Source organism: Papaver somniferum, chromosome 8 (assembly GCF_003573695.1).
Source record: "Papaver somniferum cultivar HN1 chromosome 8, ASM357369v1, whole genome shotgun sequence".
Classification (NCBI taxonomy): domain Eukaryota; kingdom Viridiplantae; phylum Streptophyta; class Magnoliopsida; order Ranunculales; family Papaveraceae; genus Papaver; species Papaver somniferum.
The window spans coordinates 30,874,505-30,893,719 of record NC_039365.1 but is presented as its reverse complement, the minus strand read 5'-3'; the positions used below and the strand labels follow the sequence as shown (position 1 = coordinate 30,893,719).

Sequence of the window (19,215 nt, the reverse complement as noted above, 5' to 3'; positions counted from 1 at the left end):
CTGTGGATATAGCCTACATAGGAAAGGTGAACCACATAATATTTGTGTCGTATGTGATTGTCTATTACCGTGTACGTTATATTCATGATAGTATTATCAATCATGTTAGATGTTAAAAAATGAATCGATCTAAGTTATCTAAAGTATGATGTTTCATGAAATTTATTTTATGGAAACATTCCGATTTGAGATTAACATAACCTCAGTTTCTTGATAAGTGGCGTGATGAGCGTCGATAAATATCGCAGTGATTTGACAATTAAAACAATAGGTTTCAAAGAAAAGAAAGTCTTGTTCATAGATAAAGGATATAATTCGTGAAGATGATGAGTCAATCGAGGTCGAACAAAGAATATGATGACATCAATAAGGATTCAAAAACTTTGTTTGATGTAACTATGATTCGTGTTGAAGGTGTTTTCTTTACGAGAGAAGATCGTTCGTAGGTTCAATTGGCGTCTGCAAGTATTTTCAAGAGAATGTTTTTTGAATCACGGTGGTGTTATATGACAATCGTTTATACACAACAAATGGAGATTGTAGCATGTTTATCTACATGGAGGATGACTCAGGTTGTTGGTTCTTGGAGTTGGTGAAATCCGTCTGGAATTGTTTAATGTCTCAGTTTAAACAATGTCAAATATTAGACATGTGTCGAAGAAATAGTACTCTACAAAAGTGGATTAATGAGTGATCACGACGACGAAGTAGTTTAATGCAAGTCGACGCAGAAAATTGAAGAATTTATTTTTGGTGATGCTAGAAGATCGAAAAACAACTATTCCGATGGTGCAAGTGCCAAGAAGGAATTTAGTTTAAGTATTGGTTCAAGCTCAAAATATGAGACAACTTTGATTCGTACTAGTGATGGTGTCTGAAAGGATGACCTTATTTAAGATGGTAAACATTTTACGGTTTATTAGAGTAAAGAATGTGGTTTTTTTCACTTCGCCAAAAGTGGTGATTTTTAGGGTTTTGTTCCGTCAACAAAATCATATGGTTGAAATCGTACTTTTAGTTACAGTTTTGCAACAGAAAACAGTGTTGTGTGTTGCAGAAAGTGTGGCTAAAGGGCACTTCCAGGAATAGAATGTCTGCAAGGTTTGCATGGAATATGAAACTTGTATGAAGGTTTGTAGGAGTGTTTTCCAAGTTTAGAGTTTCCTAGATAATTAAGGTGGAATGTTATTCTTAGAAAAACTCCAAGACTTGGGGAGCAAGTATGTAACTACTATATAAGAAGGCTTATATGGTGAAGAGAGAATTATTCTCTTGAGAATCCACTCAATAGCGAGAGATATTGACGGTCACAACCATTGTGTCCTACAATGATGTACGAAGAGAGACTTGTAGTGAGAGCAGTTATGGGCGAGATCTAGGGTTTCCGAGGTTCATACATGAGAAGCTAGAGAATTCATGATATTATATGTTCTTGTCTAAAGAATTGTAGTCTAAATCACTCTCCAAGGCCGATTACTCGCCAAGTAATCGCTACAGTATATATGATCGAGTAGATTTTCGATTCCAAGCTATTTCCAATTTTTAGCTATTAAGGCGGTCGATTTTTCCGATTTGGGCCGATTTTTTAGCAAAACGAGTTAGCGATTTTTCCGAGTTGGCCTTGCATGCACTAAAATCAGAAAAGAAAATTTTCATAACCCCTCTAATGGGAGTTATCAAATAAAAAATATCTAAATACATGATAAATATGTTTAACATAACAATATTACACACTTAATTACATGATAGTGTTAAATTTTTTTAATTAATTAGGTATAAGTCATGACATATGAGCAGCAATATATAAGTATCTTATAAATAGATTTCGAGTATTAGACCGAGTTTTGGCGATTTCTAAGTCTAGACTTATTTCTCATGATTAATAAATAGATTCCGAGTATTAGACCGAGGAACGATTTCGACTACTTTGATCTAAAGTTGAAGCATCCATTGTGACGGAGTTTTATGGAAGAAGATGAACAAATGAAGAGATAAATTTTTCGTAATCTGTCTTGTTATTTCTAAGTCGTTTGGTTATATAGTGTGCTGATGTAATAACTTGTTATGATAATTAAACATACTCGATATAATTTTGGTTGCGGATGTAGCCTACAGAGGAAAGGTGAATCATGTAATATTTGTGTTATGTGTGATTGTCTGCTATCGTATATATTATATTCATACTAGTATTATTAATCATGTTAATTTAAAGATGTAAGTAAAGGAATCGAGTTAAGTTATCTAAAGTATGGTGTTTCATGGAATTTACTTCTATAGAAACATGTCAGTTTAAGATTAATGTAACCCCGGTTTTCCGATAGTTTTTATGACAACACTAGTTTTTACGACAACACTAGCTTTTATTTTTTTGATAGGAACTTTAATGTGGCCCTCCAACTCGTTACAACTGCCAATTCCTCCACCTTTTGATTCTCTCATCAACTTTTGATCTTTATCTATAACATTTCTTCAATTGATGTTGGTGGCTTCTCTGATACTATCAGTCATACCTCTTAACAACTTCAACATTCATATCCCTATTTTGACCATTAGATTCACTCATATTTAGCGCATCCATGTTAATCTGAAGATGTCGCATATTCACCATCTGACCGTTCACTCTCCTATACATAATCACTGGTTCTTAAGTATTTCCATTCATCGTCTTTACTACATCTTTGCTCTAGGTAGGGCTGAAGAAAAAAAACAGGTTCTCAAGGTTTCTGATAAGCACAAATTTCTTCTAAGTACCTTTCCAAGGATTTGAAATTCATTTTAACTATTATCTTTTATGTTCTTAGGCTATGGTCTTATTCCAATTTCCTTTATAGATGAGGGTATTGCTTCATTAAATGGATAAAATACACACAATAGAAATACAACCCTAGGAGTGTTTCGTATCTGAATGTAATCTTCATCTTGTTCTTTGATTTTAACTTCACCATCATATCTTTAGGAGGTTTAATAATATCCAATCTTACCCTCACCTTAGCATACTTTCCTCACTTCAATGCCATTGAGAATCTATAGGATCATGTGTTCCTATTTGTTTAGCCATGTTAAAGACCTTAGTAGTATTCATCATACTCGATGCTAAACAGTAGAAATGCATCAAGAAGGTAGACAAACTTGAAAGCATAATCTTTAATGAGAAAGTCCTCATGTCATCTTTTCAATAACGTTAAATCTTCTTTAACGCATGAAGGAGAACTTTGCAGTATTGCTTCCAAATCACATAAAAGGACAAACTTTAGATTGTACATACCACGTCCCAGATATGTTAAAACCCGAATGTCTCTAAGCTTTAGAGACAACTTCATTCGAAATGGTTATACTACACTCTTTACAAGAAGAAAACAACTTGAAAAACCAAATTCTTATTATGCTCTGTAAAAGCTCAACAGTGTCATCTTCATAAGAAAAAGTTTGAGGTTTTGATATCATCATTATATATAAGTAGGAATTACCAATATGTACCATTATAGTGTTCTTAGTTAGTGGCAGGTCCACCCATTAAATCCCAGTAATCAGAGGTCCATAATTAAAAGAAAACATGAAAATGGACCAAATTTTTTTAGCTCAGGTCCTGCACACGTGCGAGATCAGGTATACGTAATATAAAAATACCACAAATAACCTTTCCTATTTAATATGTTAAAAACATGAGAAATATTTTTCACATTTCATATTCATTTTCTTCTTCTCTTTCCTCTCACCATTGTTGCAGATGAAGATGAAGATTTGTTTTTGTTCTTTCTCGTTTCTACCGAATCAGATGATGAAGATTTTCCATTGTAATGTTTCTTTTAAGGTTTTGGCGTTCTAATCATTGTTGTGCTTGATTATGTTTTCGATCTCCATGGTTGATTTGTCGATATATTAGATCTAGATGAATAATCACATTTTTTGTTCATTTCGTTGCTAGATTCGATTATGCCACTTCCATTTTAGATTTTTTAGACGTATTTCAGTTCTTTTTTGTATATGAATTAACAGTACGTATATCCCGTACTGATAGAAACTTAGTTTATTTTTGAGAAGAAGAAGAAGAAAAAGATGCATCGTTATGATTTACGACGAGAAGATTGTTTGTGTTTCCAGGTATGTATATTAACAATGATTTTCGGTTTCCATTCTATTTTTTCATAGATTCGTTACTAGTTTTTCACATGCAGCTGAAGTTTAGATTATGAATCAGCAGTACATATATGATGTACTGAAAAATTATGCTTTAATTTTGTTATTTTTATAGTTTTTGATATTTTTCTTCTTCGATCTAGAAGTATATATATGGAATATTGAAGAAAAAAAGTGTTTCGATTCTGGTTTTTAGAGATTCATTACTTGGTTTTCACATGCAACTGATTTTAGTTTCATTTTGGTTGTTTTTGATATGCTTTTAAGTTGTTTTTGTGTATTAATCATCGGTACGTATATGATATACTGGTGGATTTTGATGGAACAAGTTCAGATCTAAATAAACAATCATGTTTTGTGTTTATTTCATTAGTAGATCTGATACTTTTATGGTTTTTTTTTCAGTTTTCTTTTGTTATTATCAATTGTTGATAAACATCACTGTCCAGAGTTCGTCCTAAATTTTATACTTATCTTGCTGTTTTAAAAGTTTGTGGGGATATAGTTGATGAAAAGAACGTACACAGTTGGGTTTTGCTTAGATTTGTTTATAGACCTTCTTTGATTCATATGTGTAGTATTTGAATTTTATGTTTGTTAGTGATGTTGTGAAGTGTTTGATGAATAAGTGTTCTTGAAATGCATTAGAAGCGTTGGGTATCTTTAGAGAGATGAGAATTGAAGGAGTTAAATTGGAATTGCATGACTGTATCTTACTCATTGCTGGTGCTCCACTTGGTGAAGAATTGAAGGGGATTTTGATTCATGTGTATGTGCTCTTCCTCTTATGTGGTCTTCCTCTTTTCTGTATTTCCTTTTAAGATTCATGATACAATTTGTATCTTATCTATCACGGACAGGTGAAGGTGGGAACCCGTTCTGTGTTACTCAACTTTGGATCACCAGTGGATGCATCTCAGCTATATAAATTACTCCATGCCCTTCATCCACATCCTCATTAGAAGAAAAATTAGCAGGCAGAGGTGCACCTGGAACATGTATGTTGCTCGGATTTTGTTGCTTTTGTCATACATACCAAAATAAATAGAATAGTAGCTTGGTGCATCTTCTCGATGTTGTTTACTGCTCTGGAACTGTTATCCTCAACTGGATAGATAGACCTCACCCTGTGTAGTTTCTTAAATGCCAAATGGCCTAATGTAGGCTCATGGGCATGCGGATAAGTAAAAGGTTAGCCTAATATTTATAGTTAGATAATGTGATTTTGTTAACTGATACTAGTTTTTGAAAGCTTTATCGTTCTCCCAAAATCATGTAGACCTCTGAGGCAGAACAATTCTTTTTTTCTACCACAAGTTTCCTGACTACCTGCTGCTGTGCGATATTGCTGTCTCACTGGAATACCCATTTCTTGCTTCATGCTACAAACAGACACCACCTGATACACAACTGTTTTTTCACCCTTAGTCACTATGTGGAAATGATAATCTATAGAGTCACAAGACTCATAAATTGTTATTATCAATTGTTTTCAGTTTTCTTTTGTGTATTACCTATCAGTACATATATGACGTTTTCTAATTTATTTATCATTGATTCTTACAGATTTGTACTCTACCTGGAAGCAGTGCAGCAAATATGTACTCGAATTTGTAAGCATTCAGATATATAATCGGATTTGTAAGCAGTACGACAGATATGTACTCAGATTTCTAAGCAGTGCGACAGATATGTACTCAAATTTGTAAGCAGTGTATCAAATATGTACTCGAATTTTTAAGCAGTGTACCAGATATATACTCAAATTTGTAAGCAGTGTAGACACACACGTTTGGTAGTAATGGGCATTATGGACATTTCCATGTTTTAATTAATTTTGGACCTCCGGATAAAAAAAAAATCCGGTTGAACCCTACTATAAATAACTAAATGGGCCTAGGACCAAACAAGAAATTTTCCTATATATAATCCCTTCAAAATCATTATTGTTTTTTTTTTTTTTATCAAGAAGCCTTAACAAAAAAAATAATATACCAAGAAGATCAAAACTAAAGAGAGCATTTCATGATATAAAGCAAGAGGGAGAGAATAAAAATGGGAAAGAAGCGAGGGAGAGAGAAAGAAATCACCAAACATTGAAAGAAACAACATCTTTACTAGTAAGAAATAATCGTCAGAAGGATGAAGGAACACCTTGACTAAGTCAAAGGAGTGACGGCCAGAATTAACCTTATCATCCGTCATGGAGTTCCACATACTACGCGTCTCTATATTCTCGAAGCTCATGTTGCCTTGAGGAAACAAAAGGAAAAATTGAATCCCAAAATCAAACCAAAAATGAGTAAAAAGAAAAGCAAAAATACTTCTCATATCCCGGGATAATCATGTAAGAAACAGATAGTAACCACCTCTGCACATCTATAATTCCAATGCTAGAGGATTTCTTTTTATTCGTTGTATCCCCTCACAGGATTTTTCCCGATTCACTCAAAAAAAACATTAGGTTGAACATGCTTGTAATGTCTATTTAGTCTAATAATAATTTTCCTATGTATAGGTAGATGAACACGTTGATGATCAGCACAAGAGTTCAATCCAGATTCAAGACTCCCCAAGCCCCCCTCCCACGTCCCACCTACTTTGGGAAAGTACCCCGTCTCCCAGTGCTGTCGTCCTTAAAGTATCCGTTTTTTTAGTAAAAAGTACTCCACTTTCCAACCACGAGTCAACCCGACTCATTTTATTCTATGGTCAAAAAATAAACACGATATTCAAACTCATTCATAACCGAGTTGATCACAAAAGTAAGTCAGAGACGGTGAGAGTGAGAAGAACTGAACAGAAATTACAGAATTTCAGAAATGGCTTCCATGGTTTCATCCTCCCCATTAAAATCCAGCAATAAAAATTATTCCTACAACAACAACCCAAGTTCCAACAAAGGGTCTTCACGAATTTCTTACATCATCTTTTCCAATCAAGAAACCAATGAAGAACCAAACAAGCAATTGGGTCGTAGGTAAGAATTCTCTTTCTCTACGCTATTTTTGACATTCAATCTCACCCATGAAGAACTAAATTTCATTCTAATCTGTTATTGTAGGGAAATTATATTGAGGACAAGTGAGATTGCTGTACTTGGAGCAATCTTCCATTTCGGTGGTAAAAAACCAAACTATTTGGGCGTGCAGAAGAATCCACAGGCATTAGCACTTTGTCCAGCTACTAATAACTGTATTTCTACTTCTGAAGATGTTAGTGATCTTACTCATTATGCTCCACCATGGTAATTTCTCAAATCTCAACTTAACCACGTATTCTAGTCCTGTATTGTTTTACTAATTAATGATGTCAATTTTGGTTATTAGGAGTTATAACCCTGAAAATGGAAGAGGAAAGAAAAAACCTGTCAGTAGAGAAGAGGCGATGAACGAGCTCATCCAAGTGGTATCTATGACTTTCTTTCTCATTCGTCTTTTCTTTTGGTGTCACTAAGAAATTCACATGAACCCATCAAGTAATTCAATGTCCTACGGAAGTATTCTTGCTTCCGAGGGCTAATTTACGCCTTTGGAACAATAATGCGGCGTCCTAACACAGCATGAATGCGTTTAAGAATTGTAGAATGTTAGAGGTACTGAAATGTTGGGTGTCAGACATTCTTGCACACATGATGATTTAGATGAGCTTCAGGTATAGCTGAAAGCTTTTCATATCACATTTTCTGATGCAACATTGGCCCAGTAGCTGCCACTGTTAAATCATGTGATCACTAGAAGGCATACACTACGAGAACCAAATAACAATCACATTACTGTTATAGGATCATATCAAGTTTAGGGATTTTGACGACAAAGCTGGTTCAGCACTCCAGCTTAGGACTTCTAAACAAGTGACAGTAGATGCTTGCACTGAAGAGTAACTTAGGCGTCACTTGTGCAGATAAAGTCGAAGAAACCAGATAATTTCACACCACGGATCATGGAGAAGAAAGATGATTATATACGCGTAGAGTATGAGAGCCCAATCATGGGGGTACGATATTCTTTTAATTCCGAAGACATTTTGTTTTACTGAGTTTCTTTTCGGTGTCTGATCAATAATGGCAAGCTGCATATATTACAGTTTGTTGATGATGTGGAGTTTTGGTTCCCGCCTGGCAAGAACTCAACAGTTGAATATCGATCTGCTTCTCGGTTCGGAAACTTTGATTTCGAAGTTAACAAGAAAAGAATCAAGGTAAACACAAGGCAAAAACCATTTTCTCTCCGAGTTTACCGGCATTCGGCATTTTCCTTTGGTGAAGTCATCAAGCAATGAATGGATTATCTAATACTATTTTTATTTATCAGGCACTTAGGGTGGAATTGGAGAAGAAAGGATGGGCATCTGTGGGAACCTTCTAAGAAATTATACTTCCAAGGGCAGCAGTGAAAATTACAGTTCACAGGGACACATGGTGTTCTCTACAACATCGTTTCTAGGTTGAGAAGTGAGTTTGCACAAAACTCCTTTGGCTACCCGCTATCAGTTGTTGTATTCACGTACCAAAAATTATTCAATAAAAATAAAAACAGTAGTATTTGTTTTGGTATATTTGACCTGCTGGGGGATGGTGAATGATGTTGGATTAGACAAACTCAAGCCGCAGCTTAAAGCATCTCCAATTTTTATTTAGATCCTTATTTATGGGATCATATGTATGTGGTAAAAATAGCAACCCTTCACGGACTATCTCCAACAATGTAGGACCCTTCACGGACTATCTCCAACAATGTAGGGTCTTATTCTGAGGATTTGTTTTTTTTGGTTAATAATAAAGTTGATTCCCTTTTTCCAATTGGTTCATAAAAAATTGTTTAAAACTAAAAATTTAAAATACGGTTAAAAAGATGATGTGGAGGTCGTTCCCAAGGTCTAAATAAGACTTTCTCCAAGACCTTCGTATTTATTGTGACACCCTTCCTATTTAATAGGACCCACTATTGGAGATGAATTTAATGTAAATGAGGGTCTAAGATCTTACATGTCATAAACAAAAAAAGACCTTCACCCTCGCTTTATGGGCCTGAGCAAGAAAATGAGACATTGACAAATTCATAAGACAACCTCAAAAGGAATTCCTTAGAAATAAATATGCAAGCAACAAAATCCAATACATATGCAACTCTTAAACTCTGTTTCAGGGAAGACATAGTCTCAAACAGCCTTTCCCATAACACTAATAAAAGAGCTGGAAGTTCAGCAGAAATTTGTTACTTCGAAAAGATAATCTATGGCAGTTGATTGTAGCAGTTACAGAAACTGACAGAACTGCAGTTTCTTGTGCTCCAGATTCCACACCAGAAGGAACAGCACCAGGGCATACATACTAGTCTTTCCTGAGCTCAACGTACTCGGTTCTGGTACCTGCTGCGTTTACGACCATTATTTCAAGCCTGTCTCCCTGTACACCATGCATTAAAATGTTAAACATGAGGCGGGAAGTAGGGAAAACACACATTCACTGCAGTGCTCTTGATGTGTCTTTACTAAATCAAAGAAATTTCATTACTATTATGTTTGTGATCAAACTGGTCTAGAAAGCAGAGGAACCTATCTGTTACCCAAGAGTAGTTCATTTTGCTAGTATCTGATCACCAAGAAACGAGTTCACTTACTCATTTCAGCTCCATGATTTACTTCATGCATAATTCAATAACTGGAACTTCTAAGTTCCAACGGATAGCATCCGAAGCTATACAACTACCTGACACTTTAATCTTCATGAGGGATTGTAATCATATTCTATCACTAATTTATGAACAAGGAAATTTATGAATTTTTGTGACAAATAGATTTCTAGCAACAAGCCAAGACCAGGTTTTAAGAGTTCAGCCAGGGATATGAAGAATACAAAGCAAGTGAGAACTTACAGTGTAGATATCTCTTTCAGTTGCAGATGCAAAAACATCTTTAACCAAATCAATTGCTTCTGCTTCTGATAATGGAGTCACGGCATCCTGTAAATTTAGGTCACATTTAGTTTCTCAAGTATCCAAGATACAAAATTGAAACTGAAGTCCATAATGCGAACTAAAGTCATACCACGGCAGGTAACAAGAGAGGGCTGGGAGACTTCAGTTGATTATCCAAAACAGGCATGATAAGAGTAGAACCAGAACCTTGAGCGCTGTATCCAACCCTCTCATAGGATCCCACAGCATCATAAGTGTAAACACAACCCTTTCCTGAAAATTCATTTGAGAGAAGTTCAGAATTGTAGAGGAAGTACTGAACATGTCGAAAAATCAGGTTTAAGCTGATAACCCCCTCACCTTCATTATCAAGGCCACCTAAGACGTTGAAAGCATAGTAAGGAAAGAAACGTTTGTAGTAGAGGGTATTGGAGAGCAGCTGCCCCATGGCAGGGCAGCTCACCTGCTTCCCATGTTGGTGCTGATAGATCTAAACCATGAAGATATAGATGACGCAGAAATTAGTATGCACTATAGACAAGAACAATCAATCTTAGAAAAAACTACAAGTCTAAAAGTAATTGGTATCACTTTAAAGTGCTCAGCTTTGATTAGACTGAATTATGGTCTGGGATCTAATAATCAAGGTAAACAAAGTAATTCTGTAACTTGACCATACAGCATAGAAGGACGTTGCAACTCGTACATAATTATAAACACAAAATAGGTTGTTTTTAAAAAGGCCGCCTTAGGTGACAGTCCATTCTGCAATTCTGACTACTTTTTTCAATAAGTCAGATATTTTTCTCAATGCAACTCATGTCATAAGAAAAAGATAAGCAGAGTTTAGAGAAATATCAAATATATCACCATATACTGGTTTTGACCAATATATATATATATATCAAGTACTTGGATATCATCAACTCTCTAGATTAGAAAACAGAGATTTTACTTATAGTTGGCTTGGCTAATTGAAAGGTCAAATCCACTGACCAGTACAAGAACAGGTATGGCCTCTCTCTTTTTCATTCCCTATCATATTCTGCATGGTTGTCTACTAGTTCAAAGACAAATAACTCTAATATCCCTATCTGCGAACTCAGAAAAGAAATTTTCCAGAATTTGGCTGATAAATTTTCACCATATGTGAAGTGAATTTCTAAGGAAGCCAAATCTAATCTAATCAACATTTTACTATACCCAACCAGCATAACAAAGAGTTAAACCAACTTTTACAATACCCAACCAGCATAACAAAGAGTTAAACCAACATCTACTGACTATGGCCAAAAACCAAAACTTAAGGTCACTAGCTTACTACAGGGATACAAAGATCATCACAAGCAAACCTAAAGCAAAGTATTTATGTTCTGTTAAATCATTGCATTCATGATTTACAATGAGATGATAAGAGTGAATAAGTGAAAGCGGAACAACTTGCAATCTATTTAATATCTTTCTGTGTGGCCAAATTCTTTCTGTATTTTTATTGGTTTATGCTTGCCTATGAGAGCACTTCCTGACTCAAGCGCACTCAACAAAACCTTTACTAATAACAGAAACAAAGAAATAGCATAACCAATAAAAATAACAAACACTTTCACTAAACCTAATGCATAGTTAAGAGTTACAACTGACCAAGTGCTTTGCAGACAAGGCTTTCTGCAGAGCTTTCACATCTGCCTGAAATCCCCCTGATGCCATTATACATTTATCCGCCCTACAATTTCACAATAATTTGAGAAGTTTAGTTACGATACCCAACCCATCTCTAGTTGAGTTCCAACAGAACCAAAAAAATTGATTTATAAAAATTGCCCTAATTAAAAAAAGAAGTATTTTTCAACTAAGATTTAGCCCATGAACTAACAAGGAAATAAAATTAGGGCTAAATTTTACCATAAACAAAAACTAGGGTTTATAAAAAAATCACATAGAGAGAGAGAGAGTAAGCATCATACAATTTACAAAGTTTGGAGTAATCTCGTGTAAGAATACTGTAACCAGTTGACATCCTAGTATCTGCTGCAATGACACAGTAATCTGCTCCTGCGATCGCAACACAAGTTCTGCAATAACAACAACCAAAAAAACAATCAGAAATCAGAAGTAAAATTAAAGAGAGATGGGTGTTTGAGTTGAAGAACTAACCCTCCATTCATGTCATAAGGTTCAAATCGCTGTTGTTTGTGAGCCATGGCTAGATCGAGATTAGAGAGAAGAAGGTGAAGAAGAACTAGGGTGGGACGGGGTTTCTGATTTTTGTTTTCGAGTTTGCTTTTATTGTTGTGGCCCTGTGGGCTTTTTCTTTTAACTCAAGAAAAGATAATTAATAAGAGGAAAATCACTTTTAGAGGGAGACTTGATTTTGGTCAAGGTTATTTGACTTCGGGTCATCGTTGGATGGATCTAAAATAAGCTTTCTCCTATAAAAAAAAATACTAAACCCTAGCTAATATCGAGATACTTGGATTGTTAATTGGGGAATTAGACTAAGGCCCAACTCATGGATATACATAAAATGAGGCCCCTAATTAAAAGTATTTTAAAATCAGGCCCTTAATTAAAAATTAATTTTAATAAAGGTCGAAATGACCTTCAGTATTTATATGACTATACCAACATTTTTCTTCACAACCATCACGTTTGTCTGTTTTGGAGAGAGAGAGAGAATTGCAGAGAGAAAAAAAAAATTCAAAATCGAGAACTGAAAACTTATAGATCCAAAAACCCTAGAAAAATACAATAGATTATCGATCAGTTTGCTAAGAAAAAGAAGAAGAAGCAGAAGAAAGAAGAAGAAGAAGAAGAAGAAGCCGAAGAATTAACAACAAGAAAGAAGAAGAAGAAGAAGAAGAGAGGTTTGTTTTCGATCTGTTTTGATTATCGATCTGTTTTCGATCTTCTTATTTCCTCTCTGGTTTTAGGTTTCGATTTCACATGATTGTGTTTTGATTCTGTAATTGTTTTTGAAATGAATCGGTTATGTAGTTGCTTTCCGTGTTACCGGACGGAGCTGCCGGTGCAGATATCGTTCTGTAGATATCGATGTTTAAGCACATCACTAAGTTTGACTGATTTAGGTTTCATGATTTGAAATAAATTGATTTATATTGTTACAATTTGCACTGTAGATTCAGATTCATGCGATAATAAACTAATTTATATTCAAATGAAGAGAGGAAGAAGGAATGCCCCTGAAGAAGATCATGCATTCACAGGTATTATGATTGTTTCCCTTTAAGATGTCAATTACTATTGGGGTATATGTTTTGTGATGATATAATGTTAGTGAAAACATTCTTTTGTGATATAGCCTGTGTAACTATAGAAGTAGAACCCGTTAACTACAAGTTACACATTCAAAATCTCACCACTGACTGTATTGTGGTTTGTATATTGAATGTGTAACTTGTAGTTACACATGCAAATGAGCCTATGTAACTATAGGTTACACATTCAAAATCTCATCACTGACTTGCCAAGGGCCTCTGTAACTATACGTTACACATTTAGAATCTCATTTTTTGATCATATGTAATGCCTGTCAATGTGTAACTTTATAAAAAGGTGCATGTGTAACTATAAGTTACACATTTTGAATATCATGTTTTGATCATATGTTATGCCCGTGAATGTGTAACTACAAGTTACACATGCTAAATCTCACCAGTAATTCCTGTAAATGTGTAACTTTAAAAAATGATGCAAGTTACACATGCTAAATCTCACCACTAACTTGACAATTGCCTATGTAACTTGAAGTTACACATGCAAAATCTCACCACTGATGTGGCAATTGCCTGATGCAAAAATATCACGTATGTCTGTATTGTTTTTATATAGTAGTTACACATCAAAAATGTCGTCTGTAAATGCAACCTAAACAATCGTATGCATGTGTAAGTTAAGGTTACACAACACATAATAGAATGATTCAGTTTGTGTACTTGGGAAAATACACATTCTTTGTAACATGAATTTGATTTTGAAGTTAAAAAGGAGTGTATTTGATAAGTACACAACATACTGACTCATGCTATTTTTGTGTGTGATGTGTACATGAAAGTTAAGGCAATCGTTGAATGCAATAAAAGATTTGGTAAAGATAATAAAACCTATAGGCCTGACTGATAGGGCTCAAAACTATCTTAGGAGAGCTGCTTACGGTGAGCTCGTACTTATGTATTACAATGAATACAATGAAGCTGAACCAAGTACAAAAAAACAAATCAGTACCAACAAACACGGCGTCATGAAGCTTCTGAATTGCTTTGATATAGATTGTGAGACACTGTGTTCCTTCAAGTTTGGTGATGATAAGTTTATAGAATTTACACCGGCAAAGTTAGCTGGTATATTTTGCATGCAAAGGATTGGAAGCAGAAAGGGTCAAAATATAATAAAGAACTTTTCTCATCGTGATACGGAAGACAATCTTTTATACAACAAGTTCTTCACTGATATCAAAGCTACAACACATCAGACGGCAGTGACTAAGAAGAACATCATAGAGAAGATAACACAACTTATGTACGACATAAATGCTAGAGAGAGAAGAAGAAAAGTTGATTAGAAGAATTTAGTTTGTTTAATAGGTTTGTATCTTTGTTGTGTATTATTTTTTTGCGACATAAATGCTAATGGAGTGAATGTGCGATATCTTAGTATCGTTGAATCATATGATACGGTGCTCAAGGTGTCGTGGCCATATTTAATACACAAGTACTTGTTTGACGAGATTCTGAATAATGCTAATTGTATGTCAAATTTGAAAGCATGTGTGCAATACCTACTGGTAAACTTTGTGTAATTTCTATTTCATCAGTTTTACTATTAAGTTGTATGTATTTTTCTGTTCGATCGACTAATTTAATTTATATGTTGCAGATATTGTTTGTTGAACACGCAACAGAAGGCTTAATCCAGAAAGTTGCGAACCACGAAGAAGATATCCCACGGGTTGGAAGGTGGGACGTACACCAGATTTCAGATTAAATTTCTAGTGCAAACATGACATAGTTTTCAGTAAGTGTTATATGTTGGTTGCTTTATATTTTGTAAATTTATGGTACTGTAATTTAGATGTAAGTTCGACGTAATCAAAATTGTCATGTGTAGCTATAAGTTACACATGCAAGTATGCTTGTGTAACTTGTAGTTACACATGCAAAAGATAACCCAGTGAGTTCAAATTTTTTGTGTAGCTATAGGTTACACATATAAATGTGCTTATGTAACTTTAAGTTACACATACAACTGAAAAATTGTACATTTAGATTGTTTAACTGTTTTTACAATCTCTTTTTAACCTCTCCATTTGTTAATTGCAGCCAACTGCTAGCTTTGCGAAGGAGTTTTCACAGCTTGAAAAGAAGCTTGGTATAGCAACCGTGGTACCAAGCAAGGATGATCTGGAAAGGTGGCTGCGAGAGCAAACCATTAAGAATGGACAACTGAAAGAGCAACTACAAGCAAAGCAAGAAATGTTTGATGCGGTGCATAAAATAGCCAGAAAAGGGATAAAAGGTTAGGACCTTTCGACAACACAAAATGACGAGAAGCACATTATATGTTGCGAGATAATGAAAGTAATGGGTATTCAAACTTACGCAGTGACCCAAGAAGAGTTTATGCAAAAAGAAGATGGTGGACAAGGCCATGGAGGGACTGAGAATCAAGAAACTCATATTGATCCTACTACAGAGTGCGAGAAAGAGAGTGACCAAGACAAAGATGACGGGGAAACTTCCTTCCATGAAGAGTGTAAGTGGTTTGTTCTTCGTTCGTTTTTTTTTAAATTTAACATTATCGTCTTCATTCTAAATTAAAAAAACTGTTATATTATCTCTCATTTCGATCCTTTTGCAGTTCCATGTATCAGTCTTGCAGCTGGAAATACACCCAAAATCTTGCAAGCTGAAACTGCTGTAGAGGAGCGCTGAACACCTCTTAGAACATACAGTTCAAGTATGAAGAGTGTGACAAAAATCCATACTCTAAAGAAGCCCGTTGCAAAGAAGGAATCCACTCCTGAAAATGTTGTGGATGAGCCGCAGAAGAAAGCCGCAGGTGAAGAGAACAAACCAGCTGGTGAAGATGTAAATATAAATGTCGATAAGTCACTGATAGAAAAGCCAACGGATGAACATACACCTGTAACTTTTGATGGCAGCTTGGTTAGCACTTTTGATGACAGTTTTACATCAACTCAGCCAACACAGTTTGACAAGTATTTGGTGGTAACTGCTACAACCCAGGAAGGTGACAATCTTGAGCCATACATGTTGATGCAAATAGGACCTAATGGTGATATGACGGATGTTGAAATAACAACAATATTAGATGAGGTTGTCAGCGACATCAACGAAAGTGAACATGGAGCTGCACTGATGGAGAATGCAGAGCCTAGCTCAACTGGTAAGAAATATTCCTTGTGTAACTTAATATGTTTTCTTCCCCTCTCTGTTGTGTTTGTAATGCAAGTGTAACTTGAATTTACACATTGTAAAGGCATGTGCGAGTTAAATTTACACATACTATGCAAGGAAAGTGTAACTTCAGGTTACACAATCATGACCAGGTGCAAAACGTTTTTTGAGTATTCCACCTATTTTTGTTGTTGCACATCTCAAAATCAGCTGAACTTTGACGGTGATCAAATGATGGAGAGTGCAGAGCCTAGCTCAACTGGTAAGAAATATTCCTTGTGTAACTTAATATGTTTTTCCCCTCTCTGTTGTGTTTGTAATGCAAGTGTAGGTTCAATTTTCACATTGATAAAAGCATGTGTAACTAGAATTTATACATGATATGCAAGGCAAGGAAAGTGTAACTTCATTTTACACAAGTTGAGCGTGTGAAACTTTTTTTTTTATGATGCTTATTTTTGTTGTTGCACAACTCAAGCTCGGGAGAACATGGTAGTAGTGAAATTACTTTTAGCCTTGGCCTAGATAGATCTTCAAAACTAGTCGGAGACCTAATCAAGGAATCCAAGAGAAACCACAGTCATGAGACGGACCAAATACCAAAAGCCAAACTAAAAGCCAAAAAAAATTGGTATTCTGGGTGTTCAAGCGCAATGGGGGACGACCAAAATTTGGTGAAGCGTAACTTATACGAACGCTTGGTGCAGACGGAACTTATATTCACGTTTCTTGACCGAGCGTTCTTTAAAATATGCGTCTGAATAAAACGGAGTTATTACGTGCGCCTGATTGAGGCGTAGGTATAATTCACGCCTAACATGGGACGGCGATGGGAAGTGCGTCTACTGGGACGGAGAAGTTATGTGCGTCTGATACATACGGAGATAGAAAGTGCGTATGACTCGGGAGGACATAGAAGGTGCGTCTGGGTAGGGCGGATATGGAAGGTGCGTATGTGTTGGGGGGACATAGAAAGTGTGTCTAGTTCAGGCGTAGATGGATTGTGCGTCTAGTTCAGGCGTAGATGCAATGGCAGAACCAGTCAAGTTTGTAACAAAACACTAGTAGCACCCCCATAAACGTAAATCGCTTTACACCCACGGTTTGTACTAGCAATCAAACAACCTTCAGTAGTAGCCATTGGTACTGAATATTCTCTCCCATCAAGTAACAACGGACCAGCAATACCAACAGGTATCTGAACATATCCAACTGGAATTTCACAACATTGCCCTAAAATTGATTCATAATCAAATCCTTCCAACGGTAATCCATCTAGAGATCTTCCTGTCATTCTTTGCAACGCTTCTCTTCGAATCGAAGCTGCTCTTTTACAATCCCCTAGCTTAGATTCCAACGAATACGATGGTAAACTCCCTGAAACCACGAATTTAATGACTTCTTCGTCTTCTTCGGATGAAGGTGTAATCAATGGTGGTAAAGAAGGAGCAGTGGTACAATCATCAAGAGAAGCAGGACATGGCCCTGGATGTTTCCTATCATCTTCTTCAATAAGGAATTGATGATGTTCATTTTCGTTCTCGTCTTCTCGAGTAGAGACAGATTGAACGAAATCAATACCAAAAAACCCTAAAAGATAGATAAAAGAAGCGATGAGAGAAACAATTGCAGCAATTTCAGATAAAGTAACGACATGAAGAGGTGTTAACAAACGCTCACAATACGTGCGCCCATTCCAGACGCTCATAATACATGCGCATCACACAGACGCTCATAATACATGCGCCTCACACAGGCGCACGTAATACATGCGCCCAAACCAGGCGTTTTTAATAACTGCGCCCCATTGGGACGTACATTCTAATTACGCCTGCTATGGGGCGTATGTTTTATCTCCGTATGGCCCGACGGTGTTTATAAATACGCATAATTCAAACCCTCTGTATACATCCGCCCCAATATCATACGTTCTTTATACATACGCCCGGTGTGAAGCGCCCACTATACTTCCGTCTCGATTCATACGCTCGTAATAACCTCGTCCCACTATTGATCATTTTAGTCTGGGTTGGCGACCACATTTGGTCACAAACCCTAATTCTCTGGACTAAATATGGCTTTACTCCTCACCACTGCGGCACTTTCTGGGACCAAATTTGGGTTTAGTACCCAAATTTGGTCGTGACTGTGGTTGCTCTAAGAACAACAAAATACAAAAACGAGTTTTGAGGAATATAACAATTGAAAAATAAGATCTGAAACTGTATGAAAGAAAGCCAAAGAAGATTAAGAAGAATATGAATGAAGAAACAGTGGATGCAGTTAGAGAAAAAGAAGCAGAAACAATGGTTGCAGTTCCAGAAGTAGAAGAAGAAAGAATGGCTGAGGTTGCTGAAAAAGATGACGGGACAATGAGAAAAGATGTAAAAGGTTCAGAAGTTATCGAAAGGCTAAATGGAGAGAAAAAGAAGAAAGTGCTTGAATATTTCAATACTCATCCCAAAACGTAAGTAGCTATAACCAAAACTCATGCTTGATTCTGTTATGGTGTTTAAATGTAGTTTTTAATATTTAAAGTTGCATCTTAATACTTGATTCTGTTATTTGATTAAATTGTTTCTTTCTTTCTAATGTAGAGACATTGCTTGGATGGAATACAAAGATAATGATAGCATGCTCTTTAACATAAGTGGAGAACTAATGCTCCAGCTTACAAAGAAAGAAGCCTACTTAGAGTCAGAATTCCTTGAATTCTACATCAACAG

At 35.8% G+C, this 19,215-nt stretch overlaps 3 protein-coding genes across 4 annotated transcripts; 1 reads left to right on the top strand and 2 right to left on the bottom strand.

Annotated features, from left to right (window-relative positions):
* Positions 1–6,865: 6,865 nt before the first annotated feature.
* On the top strand, positions 6,866–8,938 carry LOC113302123. Of its 2 annotated transcripts, XM_026550967.1 has the most exons (6): positions 6,869–7,117; positions 7,202–7,384; positions 7,467–7,545; positions 8,041–8,133; positions 8,224–8,337; positions 8,451–8,933. In XM_026550967.1, the coding sequence occupies exons 1-6, from the start codon at positions 6,960–6,962 to the stop codon at positions 8,502–8,504; spliced, it is 681 nt and encodes a 226-aa protein (XP_026406752.1). In that variant the 5' UTR covers positions 6,869–6,959; the 3' UTR covers positions 8,505–8,933. The 2 variants fall into 2 exon arrangements, with proteins under 2 accessions (XP_026406753.1, XP_026406752.1); XM_026550968.1 differs by lacking the exon at positions 8,041–8,133 and having other exon boundaries at positions 6,866–7,117; positions 8,451–8,938.
* A 256-nt stretch (positions 8,939–9,194) lies between these two features.
* On the bottom strand, positions 9,195–12,349 carry LOC113306652 (proteasome subunit beta type-1-like). The gene is made up of 7 exons (XM_026555564.1): positions 12,210–12,349; positions 12,020–12,127; positions 11,697–11,778; positions 10,416–10,545; positions 10,186–10,328; positions 10,014–10,100; positions 9,195–9,544 (listed from the first exon to the last, which is right to left on the bottom strand). The coding sequence occupies exons 1-7, from the start codon at positions 12,254–12,256 to the stop codon at positions 9,470–9,472; spliced, it is 672 nt and encodes a 223-aa protein (XP_026411349.1). The 5' UTR covers positions 12,257–12,349; the 3' UTR covers positions 9,195–9,469.
* A 5,182-nt stretch (positions 12,350–17,531) lies between these two features.
* On the bottom strand, positions 17,532–18,197 carry LOC113305346 (3-hydroxy-3-methylglutaryl-coenzyme A reductase-like). Its single transcript, XM_026554401.1, has one exon. The coding sequence runs from the start codon at positions 18,195–18,197 to the stop codon at positions 17,532–17,534; it is 666 nt and encodes a 221-aa protein (XP_026410186.1).
* Positions 18,198–19,215: the final 1,018 nt, after the last annotated feature.